We start from the raw sequence: 19,684 nt of genomic DNA, 5'->3' as shown, positions 1-19,684 counted from the left end.
CCACCAATTTAGAGAGTGCCCCCACCCCCATTCTCATTTCCTTGTGTTTTCTGAAAGCCGAGCTGTTTTTCATCAAAGGGTCAAGGGTCAATACTCTCCAGCAGCCCTGGCTTTCCCTAAGCCTTCTGAATGACAGGGTTTGTGATTCTTGGAGTATTTGAGTAGTCTAACTGTTCACACCCTTTGTCAGAACAGTATAGTATGACTGTGGCATGGCCTCAGAGATGGATTACTGAGCAGCTCTACCCCCCCAGCCTTCCCCTACATACATTTCACTTAAAGACACATCCACCGACGAGTAAAGAAACTCAATTGACCCAAAAGAAACTACTAAAAAACTGCAAAAGGACACAAAGAGACTCACTGAATGTAAAAAGCAATACATAACGACTCCAAAAGAGATTCCAAAAGAGATTCCAAAAGAGATTCCAAAAGAACACAAAAAGGCGCAAAAGACAAAAATAATTGCGACTGTTCCTTATACCTAATGGAACAGTCAGTCTTAGCAACTCGTTGAGTGTACTGGCAGAGTGTCAGCTTTTGTTTCATGAATATGCGATATAAATCCAGCTCTTCTTGTTTAGAATTTCAAAAACCACCTTATCAGTTTTTTGACAGTGGAGTAGAGAAAGTGAGTAAGGGTGCAAAGTGTTGGGGATTGGGCAGCATACCCTGACTCCTCTAATCTCTCCAAATAAACACTCTTCCTCCCTCCCCCTGGTTCCAGGGGTTATCACAGAGCCCCTCCACTGCTCCCCTGCCCAGACCCCTTCAGCAGCCACTAACACAGCACAGCCTGCTCTCTGTGCATCAGAGGCAACACAGGATACTCGCTTACACACACACACACACACACACATAAACACTTACGCACTCAATCATATCTCAAACTGGAGTCGGAGTGAGGAAACAGAATGTCAGGGAAGGAAGCGCTGAAGCCAGTGGGAAAGCAGACTTTTCCTCAAGTCTTCAGAGCTCTTTTCTGACCCAGTCAACAGGAGGTCTCAGGAAGACATCTGGGTTCACAAGAGCGGGCAAATACCTCAGGGTGGTTTTTAGGAAATATTCCAGAACACTAAAAGGATTGTAGATTTAGTTGAGTAAGTTCACTCTCAAGACCTGGATTTTTGAAAAAGAGAAGCCATACATCAGGAGGACATTCTTTAAATTCTCTTTGTCTATTAGCATTAACCGCTCTCCAGGTTCTTCAGAGTCCCATCACCAGATCTAACGCACAGTGAGTACAACAAGCTCCATCTAAATGTTATTACAACCATGTAAAGGAAACAGAAAGCATGCTATCCTGACCCTGGTGGAAAGGACTTTAGTTCTATACTGAATGCAGAACAACATCCTATTGAAACAACTGGCATATGTTTCTTCACTTAAGTTGAGATTGTTGAGTTAGCTTGGATTTCCTTAAATTGATCTGGAAATAAGAAGGCTGCTTTAACGATGTCATCAAAAGGCTAGTGTTTGAGCTGATCCATGCAGGGAAGACTTTGTGACATACAGGCACAAACAGAATTTATACAAGGATTTTAAACAATATTAAAGTATTTTAAAATGAGATGTTGTCACAAACAAGTAATCGGATGATAGAAGGAGTGTACAAATGAGAAGAACTGTACTTTACTTTGAATGATGTTGAAAGACAGACTAAAGGACTGGCTGGTTGTAAAACGTGTTCACATGGTACTTGGCAGAACATCAATAGCTGCTAACACACTTGAGATTAGAAGGAAATGGTGGAACTTGCCCCTGTGGGTTTCTCATCACTGAGTTGCCAAACAGAGTGAATTGAGACAGACTTTTAAACTTTTACCTTATCTATCAGTAATGTGTTCAAAACAAAAGTACTAAATCCTTTGCTCTTGGAACATTAAAGTCATAACATTGTTCTGACACTCAAATGACTGACTCATGGAATTGTGTTGGTTTCCCAGCTGTGCATTGTTCTTGGTCGTGGTTATCCTGGCGTTTAGAGGTGGGGTCCGCGGAGAACCATTTCCTCGCACTTAGAGCTGTGTTTAGTTATTTAGCGCAGTTATCTGTGTTGACTTTCCACACCTCTGCGCACATTATTTAAGGAACATTCTTTCAGCATTTCCCTTGATTAGAGTGGACAGGCTTGATGAACTGGAGGATTTTAATACAGAAAATAGACAAACTATTTAATGGATATGATTTTTCAACAAAGTGCAGAACACTTGGCACTCTACTAAACACACAGCATCTCTCTGAAATGAAAGGACCAGTGTATGCAGACTCCCACTGCTAACAGCAGGATAAATGAAAGCAATGCATACTAACACAAATGTGTTTTCTCTTCAGATGAGCCTATCACGAAACGGGACGTTGGAGAAGAATGCGTCCGAGCCGCCCCAGTCTGAGCGGGGCTCCCCCTCCAGAGCGGGGTCAGGGGTCGTGGTGCCGCCCCCATACTCTCTGGGCGGCACTGAGGCACCTGACACCCCTCTGGAGTTAAGGGGCTCTTTGGACTGCTGGGCGTGCTCGGTGCTGGTCACTGCACAGAATCTGATCATCGCTCTGATCAACGGCGGGCTGGCCAGCGTCATCTTCGGCATCATCCTCACCCCTTCTCTAGTCATGATCATATTCGGCTTCCTCTGCCACTCCACGGTAACAATCTACTGTGTGCTGCCATTGTATTATTGCAACCTAGCGCTGTGTCCAAATTCCTAACTATGTCCTAATAGTATAAATGTGTCACAATGAAAGTTAAAGCGGCCCTATGTTGATTTGTGGGGGTTTCCTTTTCCGGGAGTGTGTGATGTTGTTGTGCATGTAAATGGTCTGCAAAGGCTACAATACCAAATATCTCCCACACACTCCCCCCCCCCCCCCCCCCCCCCCCCCCCCCTGCCTGAAACTCCTCCATTGGACTCCTTTTTTACTTCCATAACATAGTGACAACACTATACAAAACTTGCGCTTCTATTGGCTAGCCTCCAACAAATTGTATGCTAAGGGGAGGGACATCTCTAAGTGTTTGACCAATCAGAGCAGACTGGGCTCTGCTTTCAGGCAGAGGGTGAAAAGAGGTGCTGCAGCACAGGCAGTATGAGGAAAATAAAGAGCTATTATAAGGAACATTACAGCATGGAGACATGTCACAGTAGAGGCACAAAATACAAATAACCCTAACCCTGAAATGGAGCATAATAGGGCCACTTTACCAGGAATCTTTAGTGCCGCAAAGGATTCATTTTAGATTGACAGTCAAACTGTGACTTTCAATCAAACTGCAGAAGTAAACGAAAAAAAAAATTCCCAGACATTTGATACTGTTTTCCAAGAGTTAACTGGATCATCCTGCCACTTAATTGTTTATTATCTTTGCAGCTGTGACTGAGCTGCTCTAGTTCCTGTGAGAATATTTGATTACTCACCTATCCAACGAACACTTGCACTGTGTTCCCCATGTGACGGTGTAAACCTTTGTTACACACACGCGCACACACACACACGCACGCACGCACGCACGCACAGAACAACCTGAAAATATGGTTTAAGTTTACATTTAGGTTATGGTTAGGGTTACGGTTATTCTTCAACAAATTCGTTAAATCAATTAAATGTCCACTAAAGTGATGGAAACAAGACCTGTATGTGTGTATTCCTCGATTTGTGCACCATGTCACTCCTAACTCCTTCCCTTCCTTCCCTCTTGCCCTCAGGTGCAGCCCCACGGCACTTCTCTGTACTGCTCAGACATCCTGGATGACGGGGGCTGCGTGGCTCTGCTGGTTGTGGGCTTCCTGCTGCTCACCCCCCTGCTCGTCCTGGCTCTCGCAGCCTTCTGTCGCCTCGCCCGACACCTCCAGCTGGGGATGTGTTTTATTCCCTACAGCCGAGCCGTCTACAAGAACCTGCCGGCCTCCCGCCACAGGAGGGCCGTTGCAGGGGGCTGCTGCGGCCAGCAGGGGGCTTCAGAGAGCGAGGGGAAGGGGAGTGTATGGGTGTAGGAACACACAGGAGGATTGGATATGGTTGTAATATGCATCCCACTTAAATAATGAGGGTGGCCTGGCTTTCTTTGTTTGTTTTTTACCTATTTGCCTCTTTTTGTATCATGTTGTACAAAGCCATCATATTTCGTTGGTAGTTTTGAACTCAATATTGCTTTTTGTTAACAATTAAATGTATTGAATGTATTTTATACCTTTTTACAATAAAGTGTCAGTCGACTTGCAAACTGAAACAGGATGGACTGTGAATTTAGAAGTTTAAAGAAGCATGATAAACATTAAACAACATTTTGGGGGGGACAGATGGGACATTGGCTTAACCCTCCCCAGCTTAAAATGTGTTCCTGTTACCAATGTTGAGACAAACAGAACCTGCACCCATGCTGAAAACAGTAACGACGTTTCAGATTTGTGTCCAATGTAAACTGAACTGGAGTGGCATCCGAATGTAAAGGCAAAGCATGTTTTTATGATCTTATCATTTGAATCCAAAGACCTTTGTTCGACAATGTTGTTTCAGCTTTTCTTTAGCTGCCAAACACATGTTGCCTATTCTCCAATGTCTGAGTTACAAGCTATTGGTCTTCATGTTGTAGGTACATGTGTTATCTGGTCTTTTGGTTATCATTTCTTTATTTACACTGCTTTGAGTTCTACTTAGAAGTGCAGTATATTAGAAGATACATCACACGGTCATGTTAACAATTTGGTCCTATTTAACTTTCTTTAAAACTGTTATTAGATCATCATTTTTTGAAAGTTATACTCCATGTCTAGATTTTGAATTTATTTGTGACCTTCATCTACCTCTACTGGTCATTTTTAGTAATTGCATATTTTTTCCATTTCTTTACAATGCATTGACAAAAAATATTGTCATGATAATGAATCTTCTTAATGTAAAAAGACCCTCAGAGTTAAATAGCTTTTCTTAGCATCATCTTGGAACGACAATCAATAATGTGTTCTGTTCTGCTTTAGCCATTATTGTTATGAAGAGGCGAGTCTGGCCCTTTGTGTTTGTTTGTTTGTTTGTTTGTTTGTTATCAGTGTAGAAATGGTAATTAGATATAAATACACATTACACAATTGGATGATGTTTTTGACATTTCTGTTTATTCAATAAGGAGTATCTTAATGTAAAAAAGTATGCACTTTTTTATATTTGAATAATTACATAATCAATAACCTCCATATGAGATGGGACCCCCTCAATGTCGTTTCTAGAAGAAAGTTGAATTAGAAATACAGTAGCTTAGTTTGAGTGTAATACACTTTAAGTCCACTAGGTGGGATCAGACACACAGCGAGAGCTAGAATTACAAAAAAGTATGCAGCCAAACCATTTGAAAGATATATAAAAACCTTTATTCATAGAATTTACCAAGGTAGGTTAGGTGTGGCAGGTGTTTGCATACAAAACAAATGTGTATTCCTTTAAAATGGTGGATAAAAACTGTAGTTATGTGTATTAGTAATACTGTGCTTTAGTTGATCTGTAATTCACATTGTAATGTCTGGTGTTTGATATGTCACATGTGGGTGAGATTAACATGGTTGGTTGTTGATATTCGTTAATAGTCTGTGATGTGAGGCTTTGTATGGAGCTGTGAATGCGCCGGGTGCCAGGGTACCACGTCCTTCTCCGTCCACTTGACCCATGATAATGTAGCTGCCACCTGTTGAAACAGAAGAAATCGTTAAAAAAAAGATAGGTTATATATTTTGAGGGTAAATGGAATTGCTATTAAACTGTTTAGTGTTTTTGAATTCAACATACCTTTGCGGAGCAATGGGCACTTCTTGCACTGGGACACCAGTTTAACCGACATGGTTTCTCCCACTTGTGTGATTATCAGTCGACCTGCTTTGTAGGCCTTAGTGAGGGAGATTGTGACCACAAGAGTCCTTCGGGGCCCCGGGGCCAGAGAGGTCACCTTCCCAGTTATCACTGCAAAAAGAGCGCTCAGTCAGAATTTCTGATTGGTTTCTTCTTGCTATCTGAACAGTATGAAATTTACCACATTATTATTAATGTATACTTAAGTATTAAGATGTATCCATTATTTTATTTGTATTATTATTATTATTATTATTATTTCATTTCGGATTTGTCAACTGTTATGTAGTTAATGTATGTACTTAGATGTGTTTATTTTGTTATGTATGCTTTGTGAATAATTTCTTAAAATGCAGAAAAAAAGAAACTGAATAAAATAAATAAAATAAAATAAGACGCTTACAAAATTCACTTGCACAGAAACTGGTCTTGATGGTTCCTTCTCTCTTGCAGGCTTTGGCACACACAGGGTTTTGAGGGACTGGAACAATTAAGAAAGAATATAAAATGTACTTTAGATATACGTCTTCTGCAAATTAAAACACAAGTATGGCGACCACAAAACTTCACCCACCAGGCCTCTTTCCATTTGGTCTTGTGACAGGGACCCCTCTGTTGCCGTCTCCACGGCCCCTCGTGGGCTTCACTGGTTTGGTTGCCTCTGTGGGCACATATTTGCGTGGTGGTGCCGTAGCGACAGGTGCAGCCGGTTTTACAGCAGGTTTTGGGGGGATGGACCTGGTGCCCGCTCCTGAGTCGGATGTTGGTACCTGAGTACCAGGTGGGACGCTGGTGTATTCAGCAAAGAATCCATCCGATGTCACACTTTGGTCAGACACAAATTGAACCAGTAGCACATTGCTGCTGGTGATGAAGGGCCTGGATATAGACAGAAAGGAGGTGAGGTAGAAGTTAAAGGAATACTTAACACACAATATTATAATTAATTTGTTCAATTACTCAACCCATATTACCAAGTAAAGAAAACGTTGTTTTTCTGGCATTCATGGTGAATAAAACAAAGACAAGTATTGAAGAGATGAAGAAAATGTGGGTCGCGTTTAACAGAAAAGCTATATCAAAAATGCAGAGGTTTAAAAGTGAGTATATGACTGGATGAATGACTTGTAACATACTGCAAGAGTTCTGTTAATGTTTGTAAACTGATTTTTTCAAAAGATATTTCTTGTTGTCAAATTTGGTGCCCGTTTGTTTCAATTCATCAAGAGTTGTCCAGGGTATTTTAATTCATAGTATATCATGGAAACAATTTTGATTAAAAAAAAAATGTATTCAAGAGTCTCAGATCAATTGCCCTTAGCCTACAAAAGAGCAAATAGTTATTTATAATAACAAATAGTTTTTTTTGTAGGTAAAGTATTCCATCAAGAGAAGTCGATCAAAAAGCTTTAAGCCACAAACATCTTTAGTAATCTGTCACTCACCGTGGGGCCCGATCTCCACAGTATTTCCCGATCAGCCGTGAATCATCTTTCTCTCCACCGTTAAAGAAGGCCACATAGTCAAACCGACAATAGGAATCACCCTCCAGGACGAACTTACCAAACGTAACCTGGATTACCTGGTAAATAAAAAGAACAAGATACAGAACTTCAAATAATCACTTGAACAGTTGTTGGCCAAGATGGTTGTGTAAAGACTTTGAGAAAGGATCTGTTGGGAGTGAGAGTGCTGCGGACCATGTCAGGCTCCACAGTGATGAGCCAGGAGCAGCTGGTCCCTGCAGGGTACTTGCTGTCGGGCCAGTTGGGCGTCTTGATCTCTCCCTGGGCCTTCGTCATCTTCCCCCCACAGAACTGATGGTCTGAAACAAGTCATACACTCTCTGTAAGAATAATGACTCAAGAGGAAGTAGACTTTAAGAAGTATGGAAACGAGTAATTTTCTCCCTACTTATGCCTTTTTTTGCATATTTTTGACATATTTGACCTATGTCATGTTATCTATGTCGACTTCGCCGTACTTTACTATGTCGCTTTTTGTGATATTTTCAACATACTATTTAGTTTTTTGTGATATTTTTGACATACAAAACTAGGTTGTTTTTTCTGATATACACAGTATGGTTTGCAGTGGATATTTTACTTAAAAGTCATAGGATATAAAATATGTCATGACAAATACCACAAAAGTGTTGTAGATTAGTAAGCCTCTAAAAAGTATTCAAAATAATTCTGACCACATACCATCTACATATGGTTTGGCTCCACTGAAGTAGGCCACAAACCCTCTGCCCTGCGTCGCCTCATCAGACCCCATCTCTAGCATCATGCTGTTTGTGGTGGAAATAAGAGCGCCAGGACGGAAAGTTCCACAAAAGCGGCCTAGTTTTTGCACCAGGTTGGACTGGCCATTGTAGACATCCAGATAGTCATAGCGACATTGTGAATCAGCCTCCAGGTCAAATATTCGGAAAGTGAGCATGACTACAGTTCCCTCTGGGACCTGGAAAACAAAGACATTGTAGTCGATATGAGTCAGACGCTGGAAGGAAGGAGTCAGTATTTACACATGTTGCAGGGTGACTGACTCACGGTGATACGCCAGGTACATTTACTGTTGGGTTTGTAAAAGCTTGGGAACCCCTCACTGCCAACAAAGCCTGAGTCTGAGACCAGGTCCCCCCCACAGTGGAACACAGGCCTGTGATGAAGGAAACACAGAGGTAGAAAATAGCATGGGCAGTTCTAACAGCATTGTAGGTCAATGACACAATAACACATGCACAAACCCAGAGTCTCTTTAAACTCCCACAGATCATTTTTGACTGACTTCCTTTAGCAGTTCTACGACTAGAGCTATTTTAGGAGTTACTGGAAAACTGAGTGTACTTAAGGTCAAGTACATAACAATTGTTCATTATCTGACGGCTGATCACAAGTTAATAATACTAACAGGGCGTTGCTGATACATTTATTGTTGATTCCCATGAATTAAACGTAGCTTAAGCAAGGAGAATCAAAAAGAAAATAAGCATAGTCAACCCAACATCAAGCTATTTGTGTCAACACTTGAGCTCTGTACAGAATGTTTGATTAAGATGATTTATTAAAGACACCCTGTTTGCTTTCCTTTAGTGTGTTATATGGGTTTGTGTGCATGTAAATAGTCTGCAAAGGCTCAAATCTGCCTGAAACGCCTCCATTGGACTCCTTTGTTTACTTCTGTAACATAGTGACATCACTATGCAACACTCCTGCTTCCATTGGCTAGCTCTTCATCACATTATACTGATAGGCTAAGGGGCGGGACATCCCTAAGCTCACAACTGAGCCAGCCAGCTAACAAATCAGAGCAGACTGGGCTCTGGTTTCAGACAGAGGGTGAAAAGAGGTGCTGCAGCAAATAAAGAGCTTTTTGAACATTAAAGCATGGAGACATATCACAGTAGAGGAACAAAATACAATTATGAACCTGAAAATGAAAATAATGCCCCTTTAACATGGACTCTTATTCCCTAGCTCATATTTAATTCTAAATCAGAAAAATATTACAGCCTTAAACAAAAGATGTAAGGCCTCACTTTATTTGAAAAGTCACATGATGATGCGGTGTTAGCTCTGCAGCATTTTGTTTGAATGTTTCCCATAGAAGCAACTCTGTAAAGAACATAATGACAGATACGTGTTTTCTATTGTTGCCTTGTTCAATTTCAGTCTACAGCTGGCAATAACATTTTACAGCTGACAAACTGATCCAACAACGTCATTGTGCTACTTTCTCTAGTAGCTGTTGCTTTCCAGACATTCACAGAGCTCACTGACTTTCAAAACATGAACATTCCTATAACAGGTTGTTGCAAGCAGGGATGCGAAAAGCCCATCTATGAGCCAACAAAGAATATGCCTGTTATTGTAAAATGTTATTTCTTCATGTTCAAATATTCAGAAAAAATAATGTGGTTTATATTACTGTCATATTACTCATGACATTTCACAAGAAGCAACAAGGTTACATTGACATCCCCCATCCTGAAGTAGTAAACATGTGGTTGCAGTGGAAAAACTGCTTCCCACAAGCTCAGGCAGCAGAACCCCAGCAAAGTCAGACGCCTGCTGATTAAAGTGAAAATGTCCGCAGCGAATGATTCGACCCCACAGGCACAACCACAAACATTCACATATGTAGCGGCTGAGCCACTGCAGACTCAGCATGCCTCACATCACGAGCCAAACACCAACAGGATGTGCCCAATCAAACAGTGAAGTGGAAAGAATTTGCCTACAAAGACAGGAAGGAATTCACAGTGTTTCAGTCCTGACACTGCTGGCTGTTGTGAAGCTGATTAGCTGATTTCTCAAGCTAAGAAAAGTAGCCTTTCCTAAAGTAATTAAAACAAAGATGAATTAAAGCTGACACTGTCCATGAGAAATGAAGCCTCGTCCTCACCTGGTGTAGTTGCTCTGCTGAGCCCGGGTCCATCCTAAACTCAGAGACAGGAACAGGCAGAGACCCCAGATGCAGTCCACATTCACCATGATGCAGCGTTCACAAAAAGCCAACCAGACTGTTGCACAAATAAGGGGATGGTAGCAGGAGACAAGAGGAGTCAGATAAGAGGGGGGTGGGGGGATAGCTCGGGATAGGCGGAGAGTTTGAAGGAGGGGGGAGAGAGTTCGAGAATGGATGAAGAAATGGACAGAGATGCTGAGCGGACGACAGCAGCGACAGAGAGGCATAAGGGGAGGGGGGAGAAAAGGCTATAATTAAAGCCAGATGTTTCACCATAATAATCCTGGCTTCAATATAGCAGAGAGGACAGGAGATGCACGGGGTGGGGGGCGGGGGGGTTAAGAATTTGTGGCTGAGGTTTTTTGCGGATATTGAGAAACTTTGTTGTTACTTTTTACAACAGGTTTCTGGTTCTCTACGTGGTTGAAACTTCAGCTACAGAGGCTTTATGTCTGGTTTGGATAGCTACTCGCTCAGCCTTTAACGTCCATACTGAGTCCCTGCCTGATCATTATGCGGAGTGCACGGGTGCACAGCCCGAGGCTCTATAGGCTGTAGTGCTCAATCATTAAACCATAATTATTTACATTACACAACAACTCCCCGGGCATTAACCTCGTGTTCCATGCACTGGTCAATTTTGAGATTTTTTTTGACCATTTTGCTTCCATAACATTTCTTCTTTCAGAAATAGGAAGCCTCCACAGTACAGATTTAGATGTGATATTTTACTTCACTATTTTAGTAGAGTCTTCAGATTTTCCTAAATTCACCAAAAGTTAGCATTAGAGAAAAGTGGTAGTTGGTCTATCTAGGTCAGGTGAATTGGGTTCTTGCTCATTGTGTTGAATTCAACATAACATTTTTCAAAATGACTTTTTGCTCATTCTCTGGCATTATCCATCTGATAGATATGTTCTGACAATATAATGCAAATTAACTTAATACTTGAGATTACTTAAGATAATGCCTTATTTTCACATTTAAACATCATACTTTAGAAAATGCAATAAAATAAAGATGGCCTTATTGGAAGTAGCAACTGGGGCAGCTCCATGAAGTTATCTAATTCAAAATGTCATCCTATTAAACTGAAGTTTCTCCCATTTGCAAAACAGAATTGTTTCTTGATAGAATGATAAAGCCTAGACATAAATGATCATCCAAAATAAGCTCCAATACGACAATATTGTTAATTTCCCTCAGCCCCACTGGCTCCTTTGGCTCCAACACATCTGAGTCAGAGAGTGTCTATTCGCTCTCGCAATACGAGGGAAGAAAAACAGTCGCGTGGTGGGGGGGGGGGGAGGTATTCTTTCACTGTTAAGATTCACTAGAAAGCAAACCCTGTGGCTTACATTACTGAGGCCTGTGGTGGGGGGGGGGGGGGGGGTGCTGTTTCAATTGGCAGAGCTGCAACATTATGATCAAAGTCTGGAGCAGGCATGATGGACAGCTAATACAAGTTAGAAACAGAGAGGTCGTGTCTCCAGATTCACGTAACACATGAATTAAAAAGTCACTGAAGTGTTCACAGCGAAGAAATGAGCATTCCCTACTCATGCTGTGCTGTGTTTGTGTTAACTCAACATCTTGATAAGAGGCAGCAGAAGCAGGAATGCAATGACGTGCCGAGTCTGCTGGGGGGGGTCAGTGTCTGTGAGTGCAGCCACAGCCATTATGAGTGGGAGTAATAGTGACCTTTACTCTGAGCAGTAATTCAAGCAAAGGGTGTACGTTTCTGCAATAACTCCTTAGGAACCCATGGAGTTGAATGTGCATTCCTTTTGGAGAAGTCAAAGGGAATGACAGTGTAGGGGAGAAGCTAATGGTTAAGGGGGAGGCGGCGAGGGGGTGGAGGAATTGAGAAACATGGAAAACAAACTTTAAATTAACTGACACAGAGACCAGAGTTTTTTTCACATGCACCCTGGAGTAAGGTCATCCGGCCTCCCTGAGCCAACTGATGGTGTGTTATTACTCCACACCTTCTCTGTGCAAATGACTCTTAAATGACTTAAATCACTGCTCAATGTGGCGCTGCTTTGAAGAGCTGGAAAAGCAAATAACGTACGGTGCAGTTGTGTGAGTCCATTTGGAAAGGTGAAAGACCGAAACTAATGATTTCCTATCAATCGTATCCATCTGTTCTCTGTAATTGTGGTTCCTCTCAAGTTCACTATCCGGCGTTAAATCAGGAAGGCAGGGCAATGTACTCGGCCAAATGTTCAAGTGACCTCAGCCATAAATAGGAACGTATAAAGAGATGAAGACTTCAGAGAAATGATGTCCCAGTGGCAGGCCCGCCTTAACCTGCCATCAGGCCCTGGGGCTGATAGGTTGTGTAGGCCCCCTATTTAAACAACAAATCAAAGTCATTTATAGCCTCGGCAGGCTCTGTGATCGCACTTCTCCACTCTGCTCTGTGCGCCTGGTCCTCTCCTCCAGATGAGTGACGTATCGGGCCTCTCTCATGTATTTGTCCGGTTGCCGTTGGCTCCCCTCCACGTAGCAAGTCCTCGTTGTCCTCTCATCTCCTCCCCTCCCTCCCTCCTGTCTGTTTTTCCTCTCCCGCTACTCCATCGCTATCAGAACCAGACGGCCTACTTGGCTCCGAGGCCGGCACCGCTGCCGCTCGGTACAGAACTAATCTGTCCTTCCTCCTCATCCCGGCCTACAGGTTTAAAATAACCTGGAAGCTTCGGCATGCTTTGTAATAGCTGCTTGTCTCGAAACTACTTTTCCCTCAACAATTTCCTTTTCCGAGCGCCACTCTCAAACTTTTTCTTCTCAAACTTTTTCTCCTAAACAACCTTCATCTGTCACTCAATCACTCGCAATTTGAATAAGTCACATGTGAAACATATTCTCATTCTGATTGGCTGTTAAGTGGTGCCCACGGACTGTTACGGAGTCATCTCTGGAATCCATCGATCTGATTGATTAGCGGAGCAAATTATCAAAATACTACGGAGGGAAGATATTTTCGTTTGGATTACTGGTCTGGGGGAAGCTCACGAGTGTGTGTGTGTGTGTGTGTGTGTGTGTGTGTGTGTGTGTGTGTGTGTGTGTGTGTGTGTGTGTGTGTGTGTGTGTGTGTGTGTGTGTGTGTGTGTGTGTGTGTGTGTGTGTGTGTGTGTGTGTGTGTGTGGTGTGTGTGTGTGTGTGTAATTTTGCGTTTGTGTGTGTTGTGTTTGTTTCCCGGGGAAAACCCTCACGAGAAACACCGGCTGTTGTTGTGCCTGCTGTGCCTGCTGTGACGTCAAGTTACTCCGTTCTCCGCTTGTAATTATGCCAAAGCTTCAAAGCTGTATTTATCATCTGAATTTGCCGAAACAAGTTTAATATTCTGAAAGCCAAGACTTTGTTTATTTGAAATGAGATGAAAACAAACGGTAACGGACCCTGCCGTGTTATCTATGATTACTATACGCCTTACATTCATAATTTCTGCCGGAGGGAGGGGGGGTGAGTGGCGAGTGAGAGCTGTCATCTTCCCTTTACAAACTTCAAAAATGTATTTATCGTGTGATTTTGGAAATAAAAGTTTCATATTCTGAAAGCCAAGACTTTGTTTCTTTAAATGTTTTTTAAAAACATCCGAAATAAAAAACTGTTTTTGTTTTATTTACATTTTTTTTTAAACTTTTGTATTGGCTCATGATAGGCCCCTGATCTCCGTAGGCCCCTGGGCTTCAGCCCAGGTCAGCCCGTGCATTAAGGCGGCCCTGCCCAGTGATAATCTGAGACATCCTACAAGAGCATTACAGATGGAGCCAGGCACCGCAGCACTCCAAACATTTGTCATCATCACTATCATCTGAGTTATCTCAAAGAGAGGAAGGCATTAAAGCATTACTGTCCACTCCATGAGAACTGACAACCCTGTTCTGTCAGTTTGGAAAATGTGCTAAAGAGCTCAAAGCACCTCATTTGGCATTAGCAGGGTATTGAATTGATACCTTATTAAAAACGTGGTAGATACACGTGTTTAAGCGTACAGCAACACACTTAAAGCTGTCAGCCTTCCCTTACTTTTCATGGAAAGCACTCAGGAGGCACATGCAAGTAATTGCAAAGATGTTAATGACAATAGCACAGCTTGGAAAGTAAATTCCTTACACAGTGGAAACAGAAATACCCAATATGCTGCTCTGTATTTAAATGATTAAAAGCACAGCAGAATCTTCCGTCTTCCTCAAAGTCATGCATGACCAGGAGGATAGTCTTTCCTTCCATTGAACACATTCACAGTGTGTGTGGGTCCACAATATGTGCATGGTGACACCTGGTGATGACATTTTGAAATTACAGGTACGTTCATTGGACTTCAAAGTGTCAAGTTAACATGTATTTTAATTATTTTCCATGGACTAACCCTTTTACTCATTCACAATTAGCCATGGTCTCTACCTGACCGGAGTCACACTGTGTGTGTCCGTCAGGAAACAAGCTGTTTACAAGTAGTTCCAGCAAACATCCACTGATAAACTGCGATGTTAACAACCTCATGATAACCTCATATGTTTTTAATTTAGGATCAAACCTGTGTTTAGTCTAGAAAAAGGTAAATGTGTGCATTTTATTATAAAGTTGTGTATATTTACAGACCGTTGCAAAAACTAAGAAGCTTATAAACATCAGGTTTAAAACTAAAAGAGCTTTGAAACACAATGAAAGATGTTTGGAGTTTTATTTGAGTTATTAATTTAAACTTTTTGTCTAAGAGATGCTGATTTGAAACCGTTGTTACATACAGTTACGGCATTTCCTGTTTCTGCCGGAGAGAGGGGAGGCCGTCCCAAAGCTTGCTGCTGTGTTTACTCCCTCCATCTGACAGGAGGGAGCCTCGTTGAGCTGCGAGTGTGGCTACAGACGGAGTTCACTCCATCACGGAGGGGTAGGGTCGAGGGAGTGGTTTGGGATTGGGCCAACAAGCTAGACTTTTGAAACTAGAGGAAGATAAGGAGGACTTTTACAAAAATGTAATGGAGATTGTTATCCAGAAGGATAGCATGGACTTCATCTTCAAGTCAAGGTAAGACCACAATTGTAATGAACATGGGATCTTACTAAGAAAGAACAATCCAATATTTAGATTGTGGGTATCCTTTTGTTGAACAGTCTGTTTAAAATGAATCGAAGCATCAGACTAAAAAAGCTTTTGAAAATAACCGAACATTTCGATTAAGGTCAAAATATAATATTTGTAAATCTGACTCTGAAAGAGCACTGGTTGGGTTCCAATAGTCCATGTAGCTTAGGAACCTTCCTAACGGAGTGAAATGACCCGGAAGTACGTCAGTGGCAGCCATGTTAAGTGCCGTTCCAATCGAGAAGGGTCTAGCTGCGGCCGCGGACAGTACACGACGGTCCACGACACGCCCACCTGACACGACACTACGGTGGCTGAGAAGGGTTTAGCTGCGGCCGCAAAAGTTGTACTTCCAAATATGGTCAGAAGAGAGCACGCCCAACCAGTCTATGCGCCCAACACGTGAGACGCTGACGCAAGGATATTTAAGGAGACATGGGCTGAAGTCGAATAGTCCATTTAGCTTAGGAACCTTCCTAAAGGAGTGAAATGACCCGGAAGTCCCTCAGTGGCAGCCATGATAAGTGCCGTTCGAATTCTCTAGAATGATGAGAATGATAGGAAAGGAGGTTTCAAACTTCCTGTATAACCTCCTTTAGCTTAGGAACCACTGGACTTCCCTAACCGGCAGGAGAAGCGAAAATGCTGCCCCACAATGCCTTGCAGCCGCAGCATTTGCCGTCACTCAACAGTCGGCCGTTCACGGAAAAAAACGATTATGACGGAGAAATTATATCATGAAAGTTACGGTGCTTATTAAGCTTTTTAAAACATAGGTGGTAAGTTGCCAAAGTGCTTTGTTCTGAACGTTCATCAGTATTATAATCAAAGAGAGAAATATGAACCTTAGTTTTTACTGAAATGATCAAATAAAGTCAACATTTCAGTCTTCACTGAGCTGTGTGGGGTTTGTTCAACTTTTAAAAGATGTTTGAATGGTGATATACACAGTGATAGATGTTAAGGACTAACGTTTATAATAAATACATCTGTATTGATTTTAAGATCTTTAGTTCATACAATCATACGTATTGGGATCATTTGTATTAATGTGGACCGGAGGGAGAGGGTGACGAGCAGTTTCACTTTCCTTTTTTATTTCAATTCCAACTTTGGTCCTGAAGAATATGTTTCTCTGTTGTCCACGTTCATAAAGCAAAGCAGCAGCATCAGAGCACGGTGCAGAGTCTCTAGATGAGTTTACAGTAGTCCCTCGTTCTTATTAAACATCCATGTTGTCGTCCGCTGTATAGAAAATTGTGGTTTCCATAGTTTCCCCACAGCAGCAGACGCACACAATGACGTCCGCTGGCGCATCATAAAGACGTCGGATAGTGAAAGTGCATTCGGATTCTCTAAAGTACCGCAGTCTCTTCTCCTAAGTCCTTTTAAATTCTCCTATCCACTATCCCTTAACCCCGTGACATTTCACTCAGAGGTCAAGGAATAGACGATAGGGTTAGAACTTAGGAGCTGATTTTTAAACTATCCGACTGCAGCCATGGGGTCCTTCTCACTTCGGTTAAATGGATTCCTTGGGTCCCTCACTTGCGTTGTTTCCCTGCGACTAGTGCCTCCCTCCAGGGAAGCATGGAGAGATGCAAGGAAACCACGAGAAGCAGGGAAATGAGTTTTAAGAGCAATGGGACGTCCTTTCCTCCGGAGCGTCACGTGAAGCGACGTCCGTTTGTGATGACGCCGCACAGCTGATCGTCTGACAGCAGCTCTATCCCCGTTATTTCCACACACACCCCCGCCTCTGTTAGTACACATTTACTGACACAAACATTTGTATCATCTGTTGTAGACCAAAATAAATCAAATCAAATAAGAACTCATTCTAAAAAAAATAAACGCCATTCTTAAAATGTATAAATGAACAATAGTTCGATTAATATTGATTAGAGTGCACAATAGAAATAAAATAATTGAGAGAAGAAAAAGAGATATATTATCTATCAAAACCCAGTTAGATTAACATTCATTGGATTGCACACTTTGTTTGTTTGTGTGGATATGTAGCAAATTAACATTTTAATAGCACTTAATGACTGACTGAATGGAAATGACAATAAATGAAAATGTAAAACAAAAAAAGCGATCATGAAAATGTTTCCAAAAAATGAATAAAATGATTTTTGACCACTTTGTTGTTCAGATCACATATTTGTAACTAAATGATACATTAATTGAAACAAAACACAGTATAAACTGAGGAGTGACGCCCGTGAGGTTCATGTATTTTCTTCACTCCGCTGGGAAACTGCTCTCATGTCAAGAAGCATCAAATTAGTGCATGCACTGCATCGTCCAATCAGTGAGCGATACACAGTAAGGGGGCGGGGCGAGTGTCTGAGGATTTCATCGAAGGATGGTCTGGTGGTTCCTCGATTATAGCTCCTACATTATCGCTCCTCGCTCCTCCGGCAAAAATAAGGCCATTGGGACGCTACTCAAGATGGCGCAGACAAATCAACTTCCGGTGAGACCGAGACCGAGGAGCGAGGAAATGAAAAATAAGAGAAGTGAGAAGGGCCCATGGAGGTTTACAGACAACAGACAACAAACAATATGGCGCACCGAGTACAGGTAATTAACGTATTGTGGTTTTAGATATAATTACATACTATTTAGGTTCTCGTTTGTTTGTCGATGTGGCTGTTTAGCGCAGTGTAATTGTGTTTATTTTATATTATATATATATTTTATATATAGGCGCTATATATATCTTTTTATTAATACATCATTGGAACGGTACCTCCAGTATGCCTACATGACAAGCATTTTTATAATATACAGTAAACATATCTTTGACTTATTGCAAAATTAGAAAATGAAATTCACCCCTGCTGTCATTCTGGCTTTCACTGTTCAAATGAGATGTCAACCATCAAAAGGGGGTTCCAAGTGGTTCTCAAACGGATAGGTTATTAATTTATTTGGCTAATAGTTGCTTAAAATGCTACAATAACATGCCATGTACAGTCTCTCAGCCACCGTAGGCGGCGTAGTAGGGGGCGTGTCGTGTAGTGTCGTCAATTCGATTTTCATCTGCCAGGCCTCTCAGCCACCGTAGTGTCGTATCAGGTGGGCGTGTCGTGTACCATTGTGTACTGTCCGCGGCCGCAGCTAGACCATATTGTTCCAATCGGGTTCCAATTCTCGAAATGAAAGGAAAGGAGGGTTGCATCAGACTAAAAAAGCTTTTGAAAATAACCGAACATTTCGATTAAGGTCAAAATATAATATTTGTAAATCTGACTCTGAAAGAGCACTGGTTGGGTTCCAATAGTCCATTTAGCTTAGGAACCTTCCTAACCAAGTGAAATGGCAGCCATGTTAAGTGCCGTTCCAATCATAGGCTGCAGTCGGAGAGTTTAAAAATCAGCTCCTAAGTTCTAACCCTATCGTCTATTCCTTGACCTCTGAGTGAAACGTCACGGGGTTAAGGGATAGTGGACAGGAGAATTCAAAAGGACTTAGGAGAAGAGACTGCGGTACTTTAGAGAATCCGAATGCACTTTCACTATCCGACGTGTTTATGATGCGCCAGCGGACGTCATTGTGTGCGTCTGCTGCTGTGGGGAAACTATGGAAACCACAGTTTTCTATACAGCGGACGACAACATGGATGTTTAATAAGAACGAGGGACTACTGTAAACTCATCTAGAGACTCTGCACCGTGCTCTGATGCTGCTGCTTTGCTTTATGAACGTGGACAACAGAGAAACATATTCTTCATGACCAAAGTTGGAATTGAAATAAAAAAGGAAAGTGAAACTTATGCTCGTCACCCTCTCCCTCCGGTCCACATTAATACAAATGATCCCAATACGTATGATTGTATGAACTAAAGATCTTAAAATCAATACAGATGTATTTATTATAAACGTTAGTCCTTAACATCTATCACTGTGTATATCACCATTCAAACATCTTTTAAAAGTTGAACAAACCCCACACAGCTCAGTAAAGACTGAAATGTTGACTTTATTTGATAACTTCAGTGAAAACTAACGTTCATATTTCTCTTTTTGATTATAATACTGATGAACGTTCAAAACAAAGCACTTTGGCAACTTACCACCTATGTTTTAAAATGCTTAATAAGCACCGTAACTTTCATGATATCATTTCTCGGTCATAATCGGTTGTTTCCGTGAACGGCCGACTGTTGAGTGACGGCAAATGCTGCGGCTGCAAGGCATTGTGGGGCAGCATTTTCGCTTCTCCTGTCGGTTAGGGAGGTCCAGTGGTTCCTAAGCTAAAGGAGGTTATAAAGG

The 19,684-nt window shown here is 41.9% G+C and overlaps 2 protein-coding genes across 2 annotated transcripts; one reads left to right on the top strand and one right to left on the bottom strand.

Moving 5' to 3' along the window:
• The first annotated feature begins 766 nt into the window (after nt 1–766).
• tmem88a (transmembrane protein 88 a) lies at nt 767–4,219 on the top strand. Its single transcript, XM_034098848.2, has 3 exons — nt 767–1,237; nt 2,335–2,643; nt 3,702–4,219. Exons 2-3 carry the CDS (start codon nt 2,335–2,337, stop codon nt 3,987–3,989), a joined length of 597 nt encoding a protein of 198 aa, XP_033954739.1. The 5' UTR covers nt 767–1,237; the 3' UTR covers nt 3,990–4,219.
• Nucleotides 4,220–5,337: 1,118 nt separating this feature from the next.
• pcolcea (procollagen C-endopeptidase enhancer a) lies at nt 5,338–10,454 on the bottom strand. Its single transcript, XM_034098847.2, has 9 exons — nt 10,243–10,454; nt 8,388–8,496; nt 8,040–8,298; nt 7,533–7,657; nt 7,278–7,414; nt 6,407–6,711; nt 6,236–6,313; nt 5,773–5,943; nt 5,338–5,671 (listed from the first exon to the last, which is right to left on the bottom strand). Exons 1-9 carry the CDS (start codon nt 10,329–10,331, stop codon nt 5,541–5,543), a joined length of 1,404 nt encoding a protein of 467 aa, XP_033954738.1. The 5' UTR covers nt 10,332–10,454; the 3' UTR covers nt 5,338–5,540.
• Nucleotides 10,455–19,684: the final 9,230 nt, after the last annotated feature.

Source organism: Pseudochaenichthys georgianus, chromosome 14 (assembly GCF_902827115.2).
Source record: "Pseudochaenichthys georgianus chromosome 14, fPseGeo1.2, whole genome shotgun sequence".
Classification (NCBI taxonomy): Eukaryota; Metazoa; Chordata; class Actinopteri; order Perciformes; family Channichthyidae; genus Pseudochaenichthys; species Pseudochaenichthys georgianus.
Note: the sequence above shows the minus strand (reverse complement) of the source record. Positions and strands in the feature narration are given on the sequence as shown.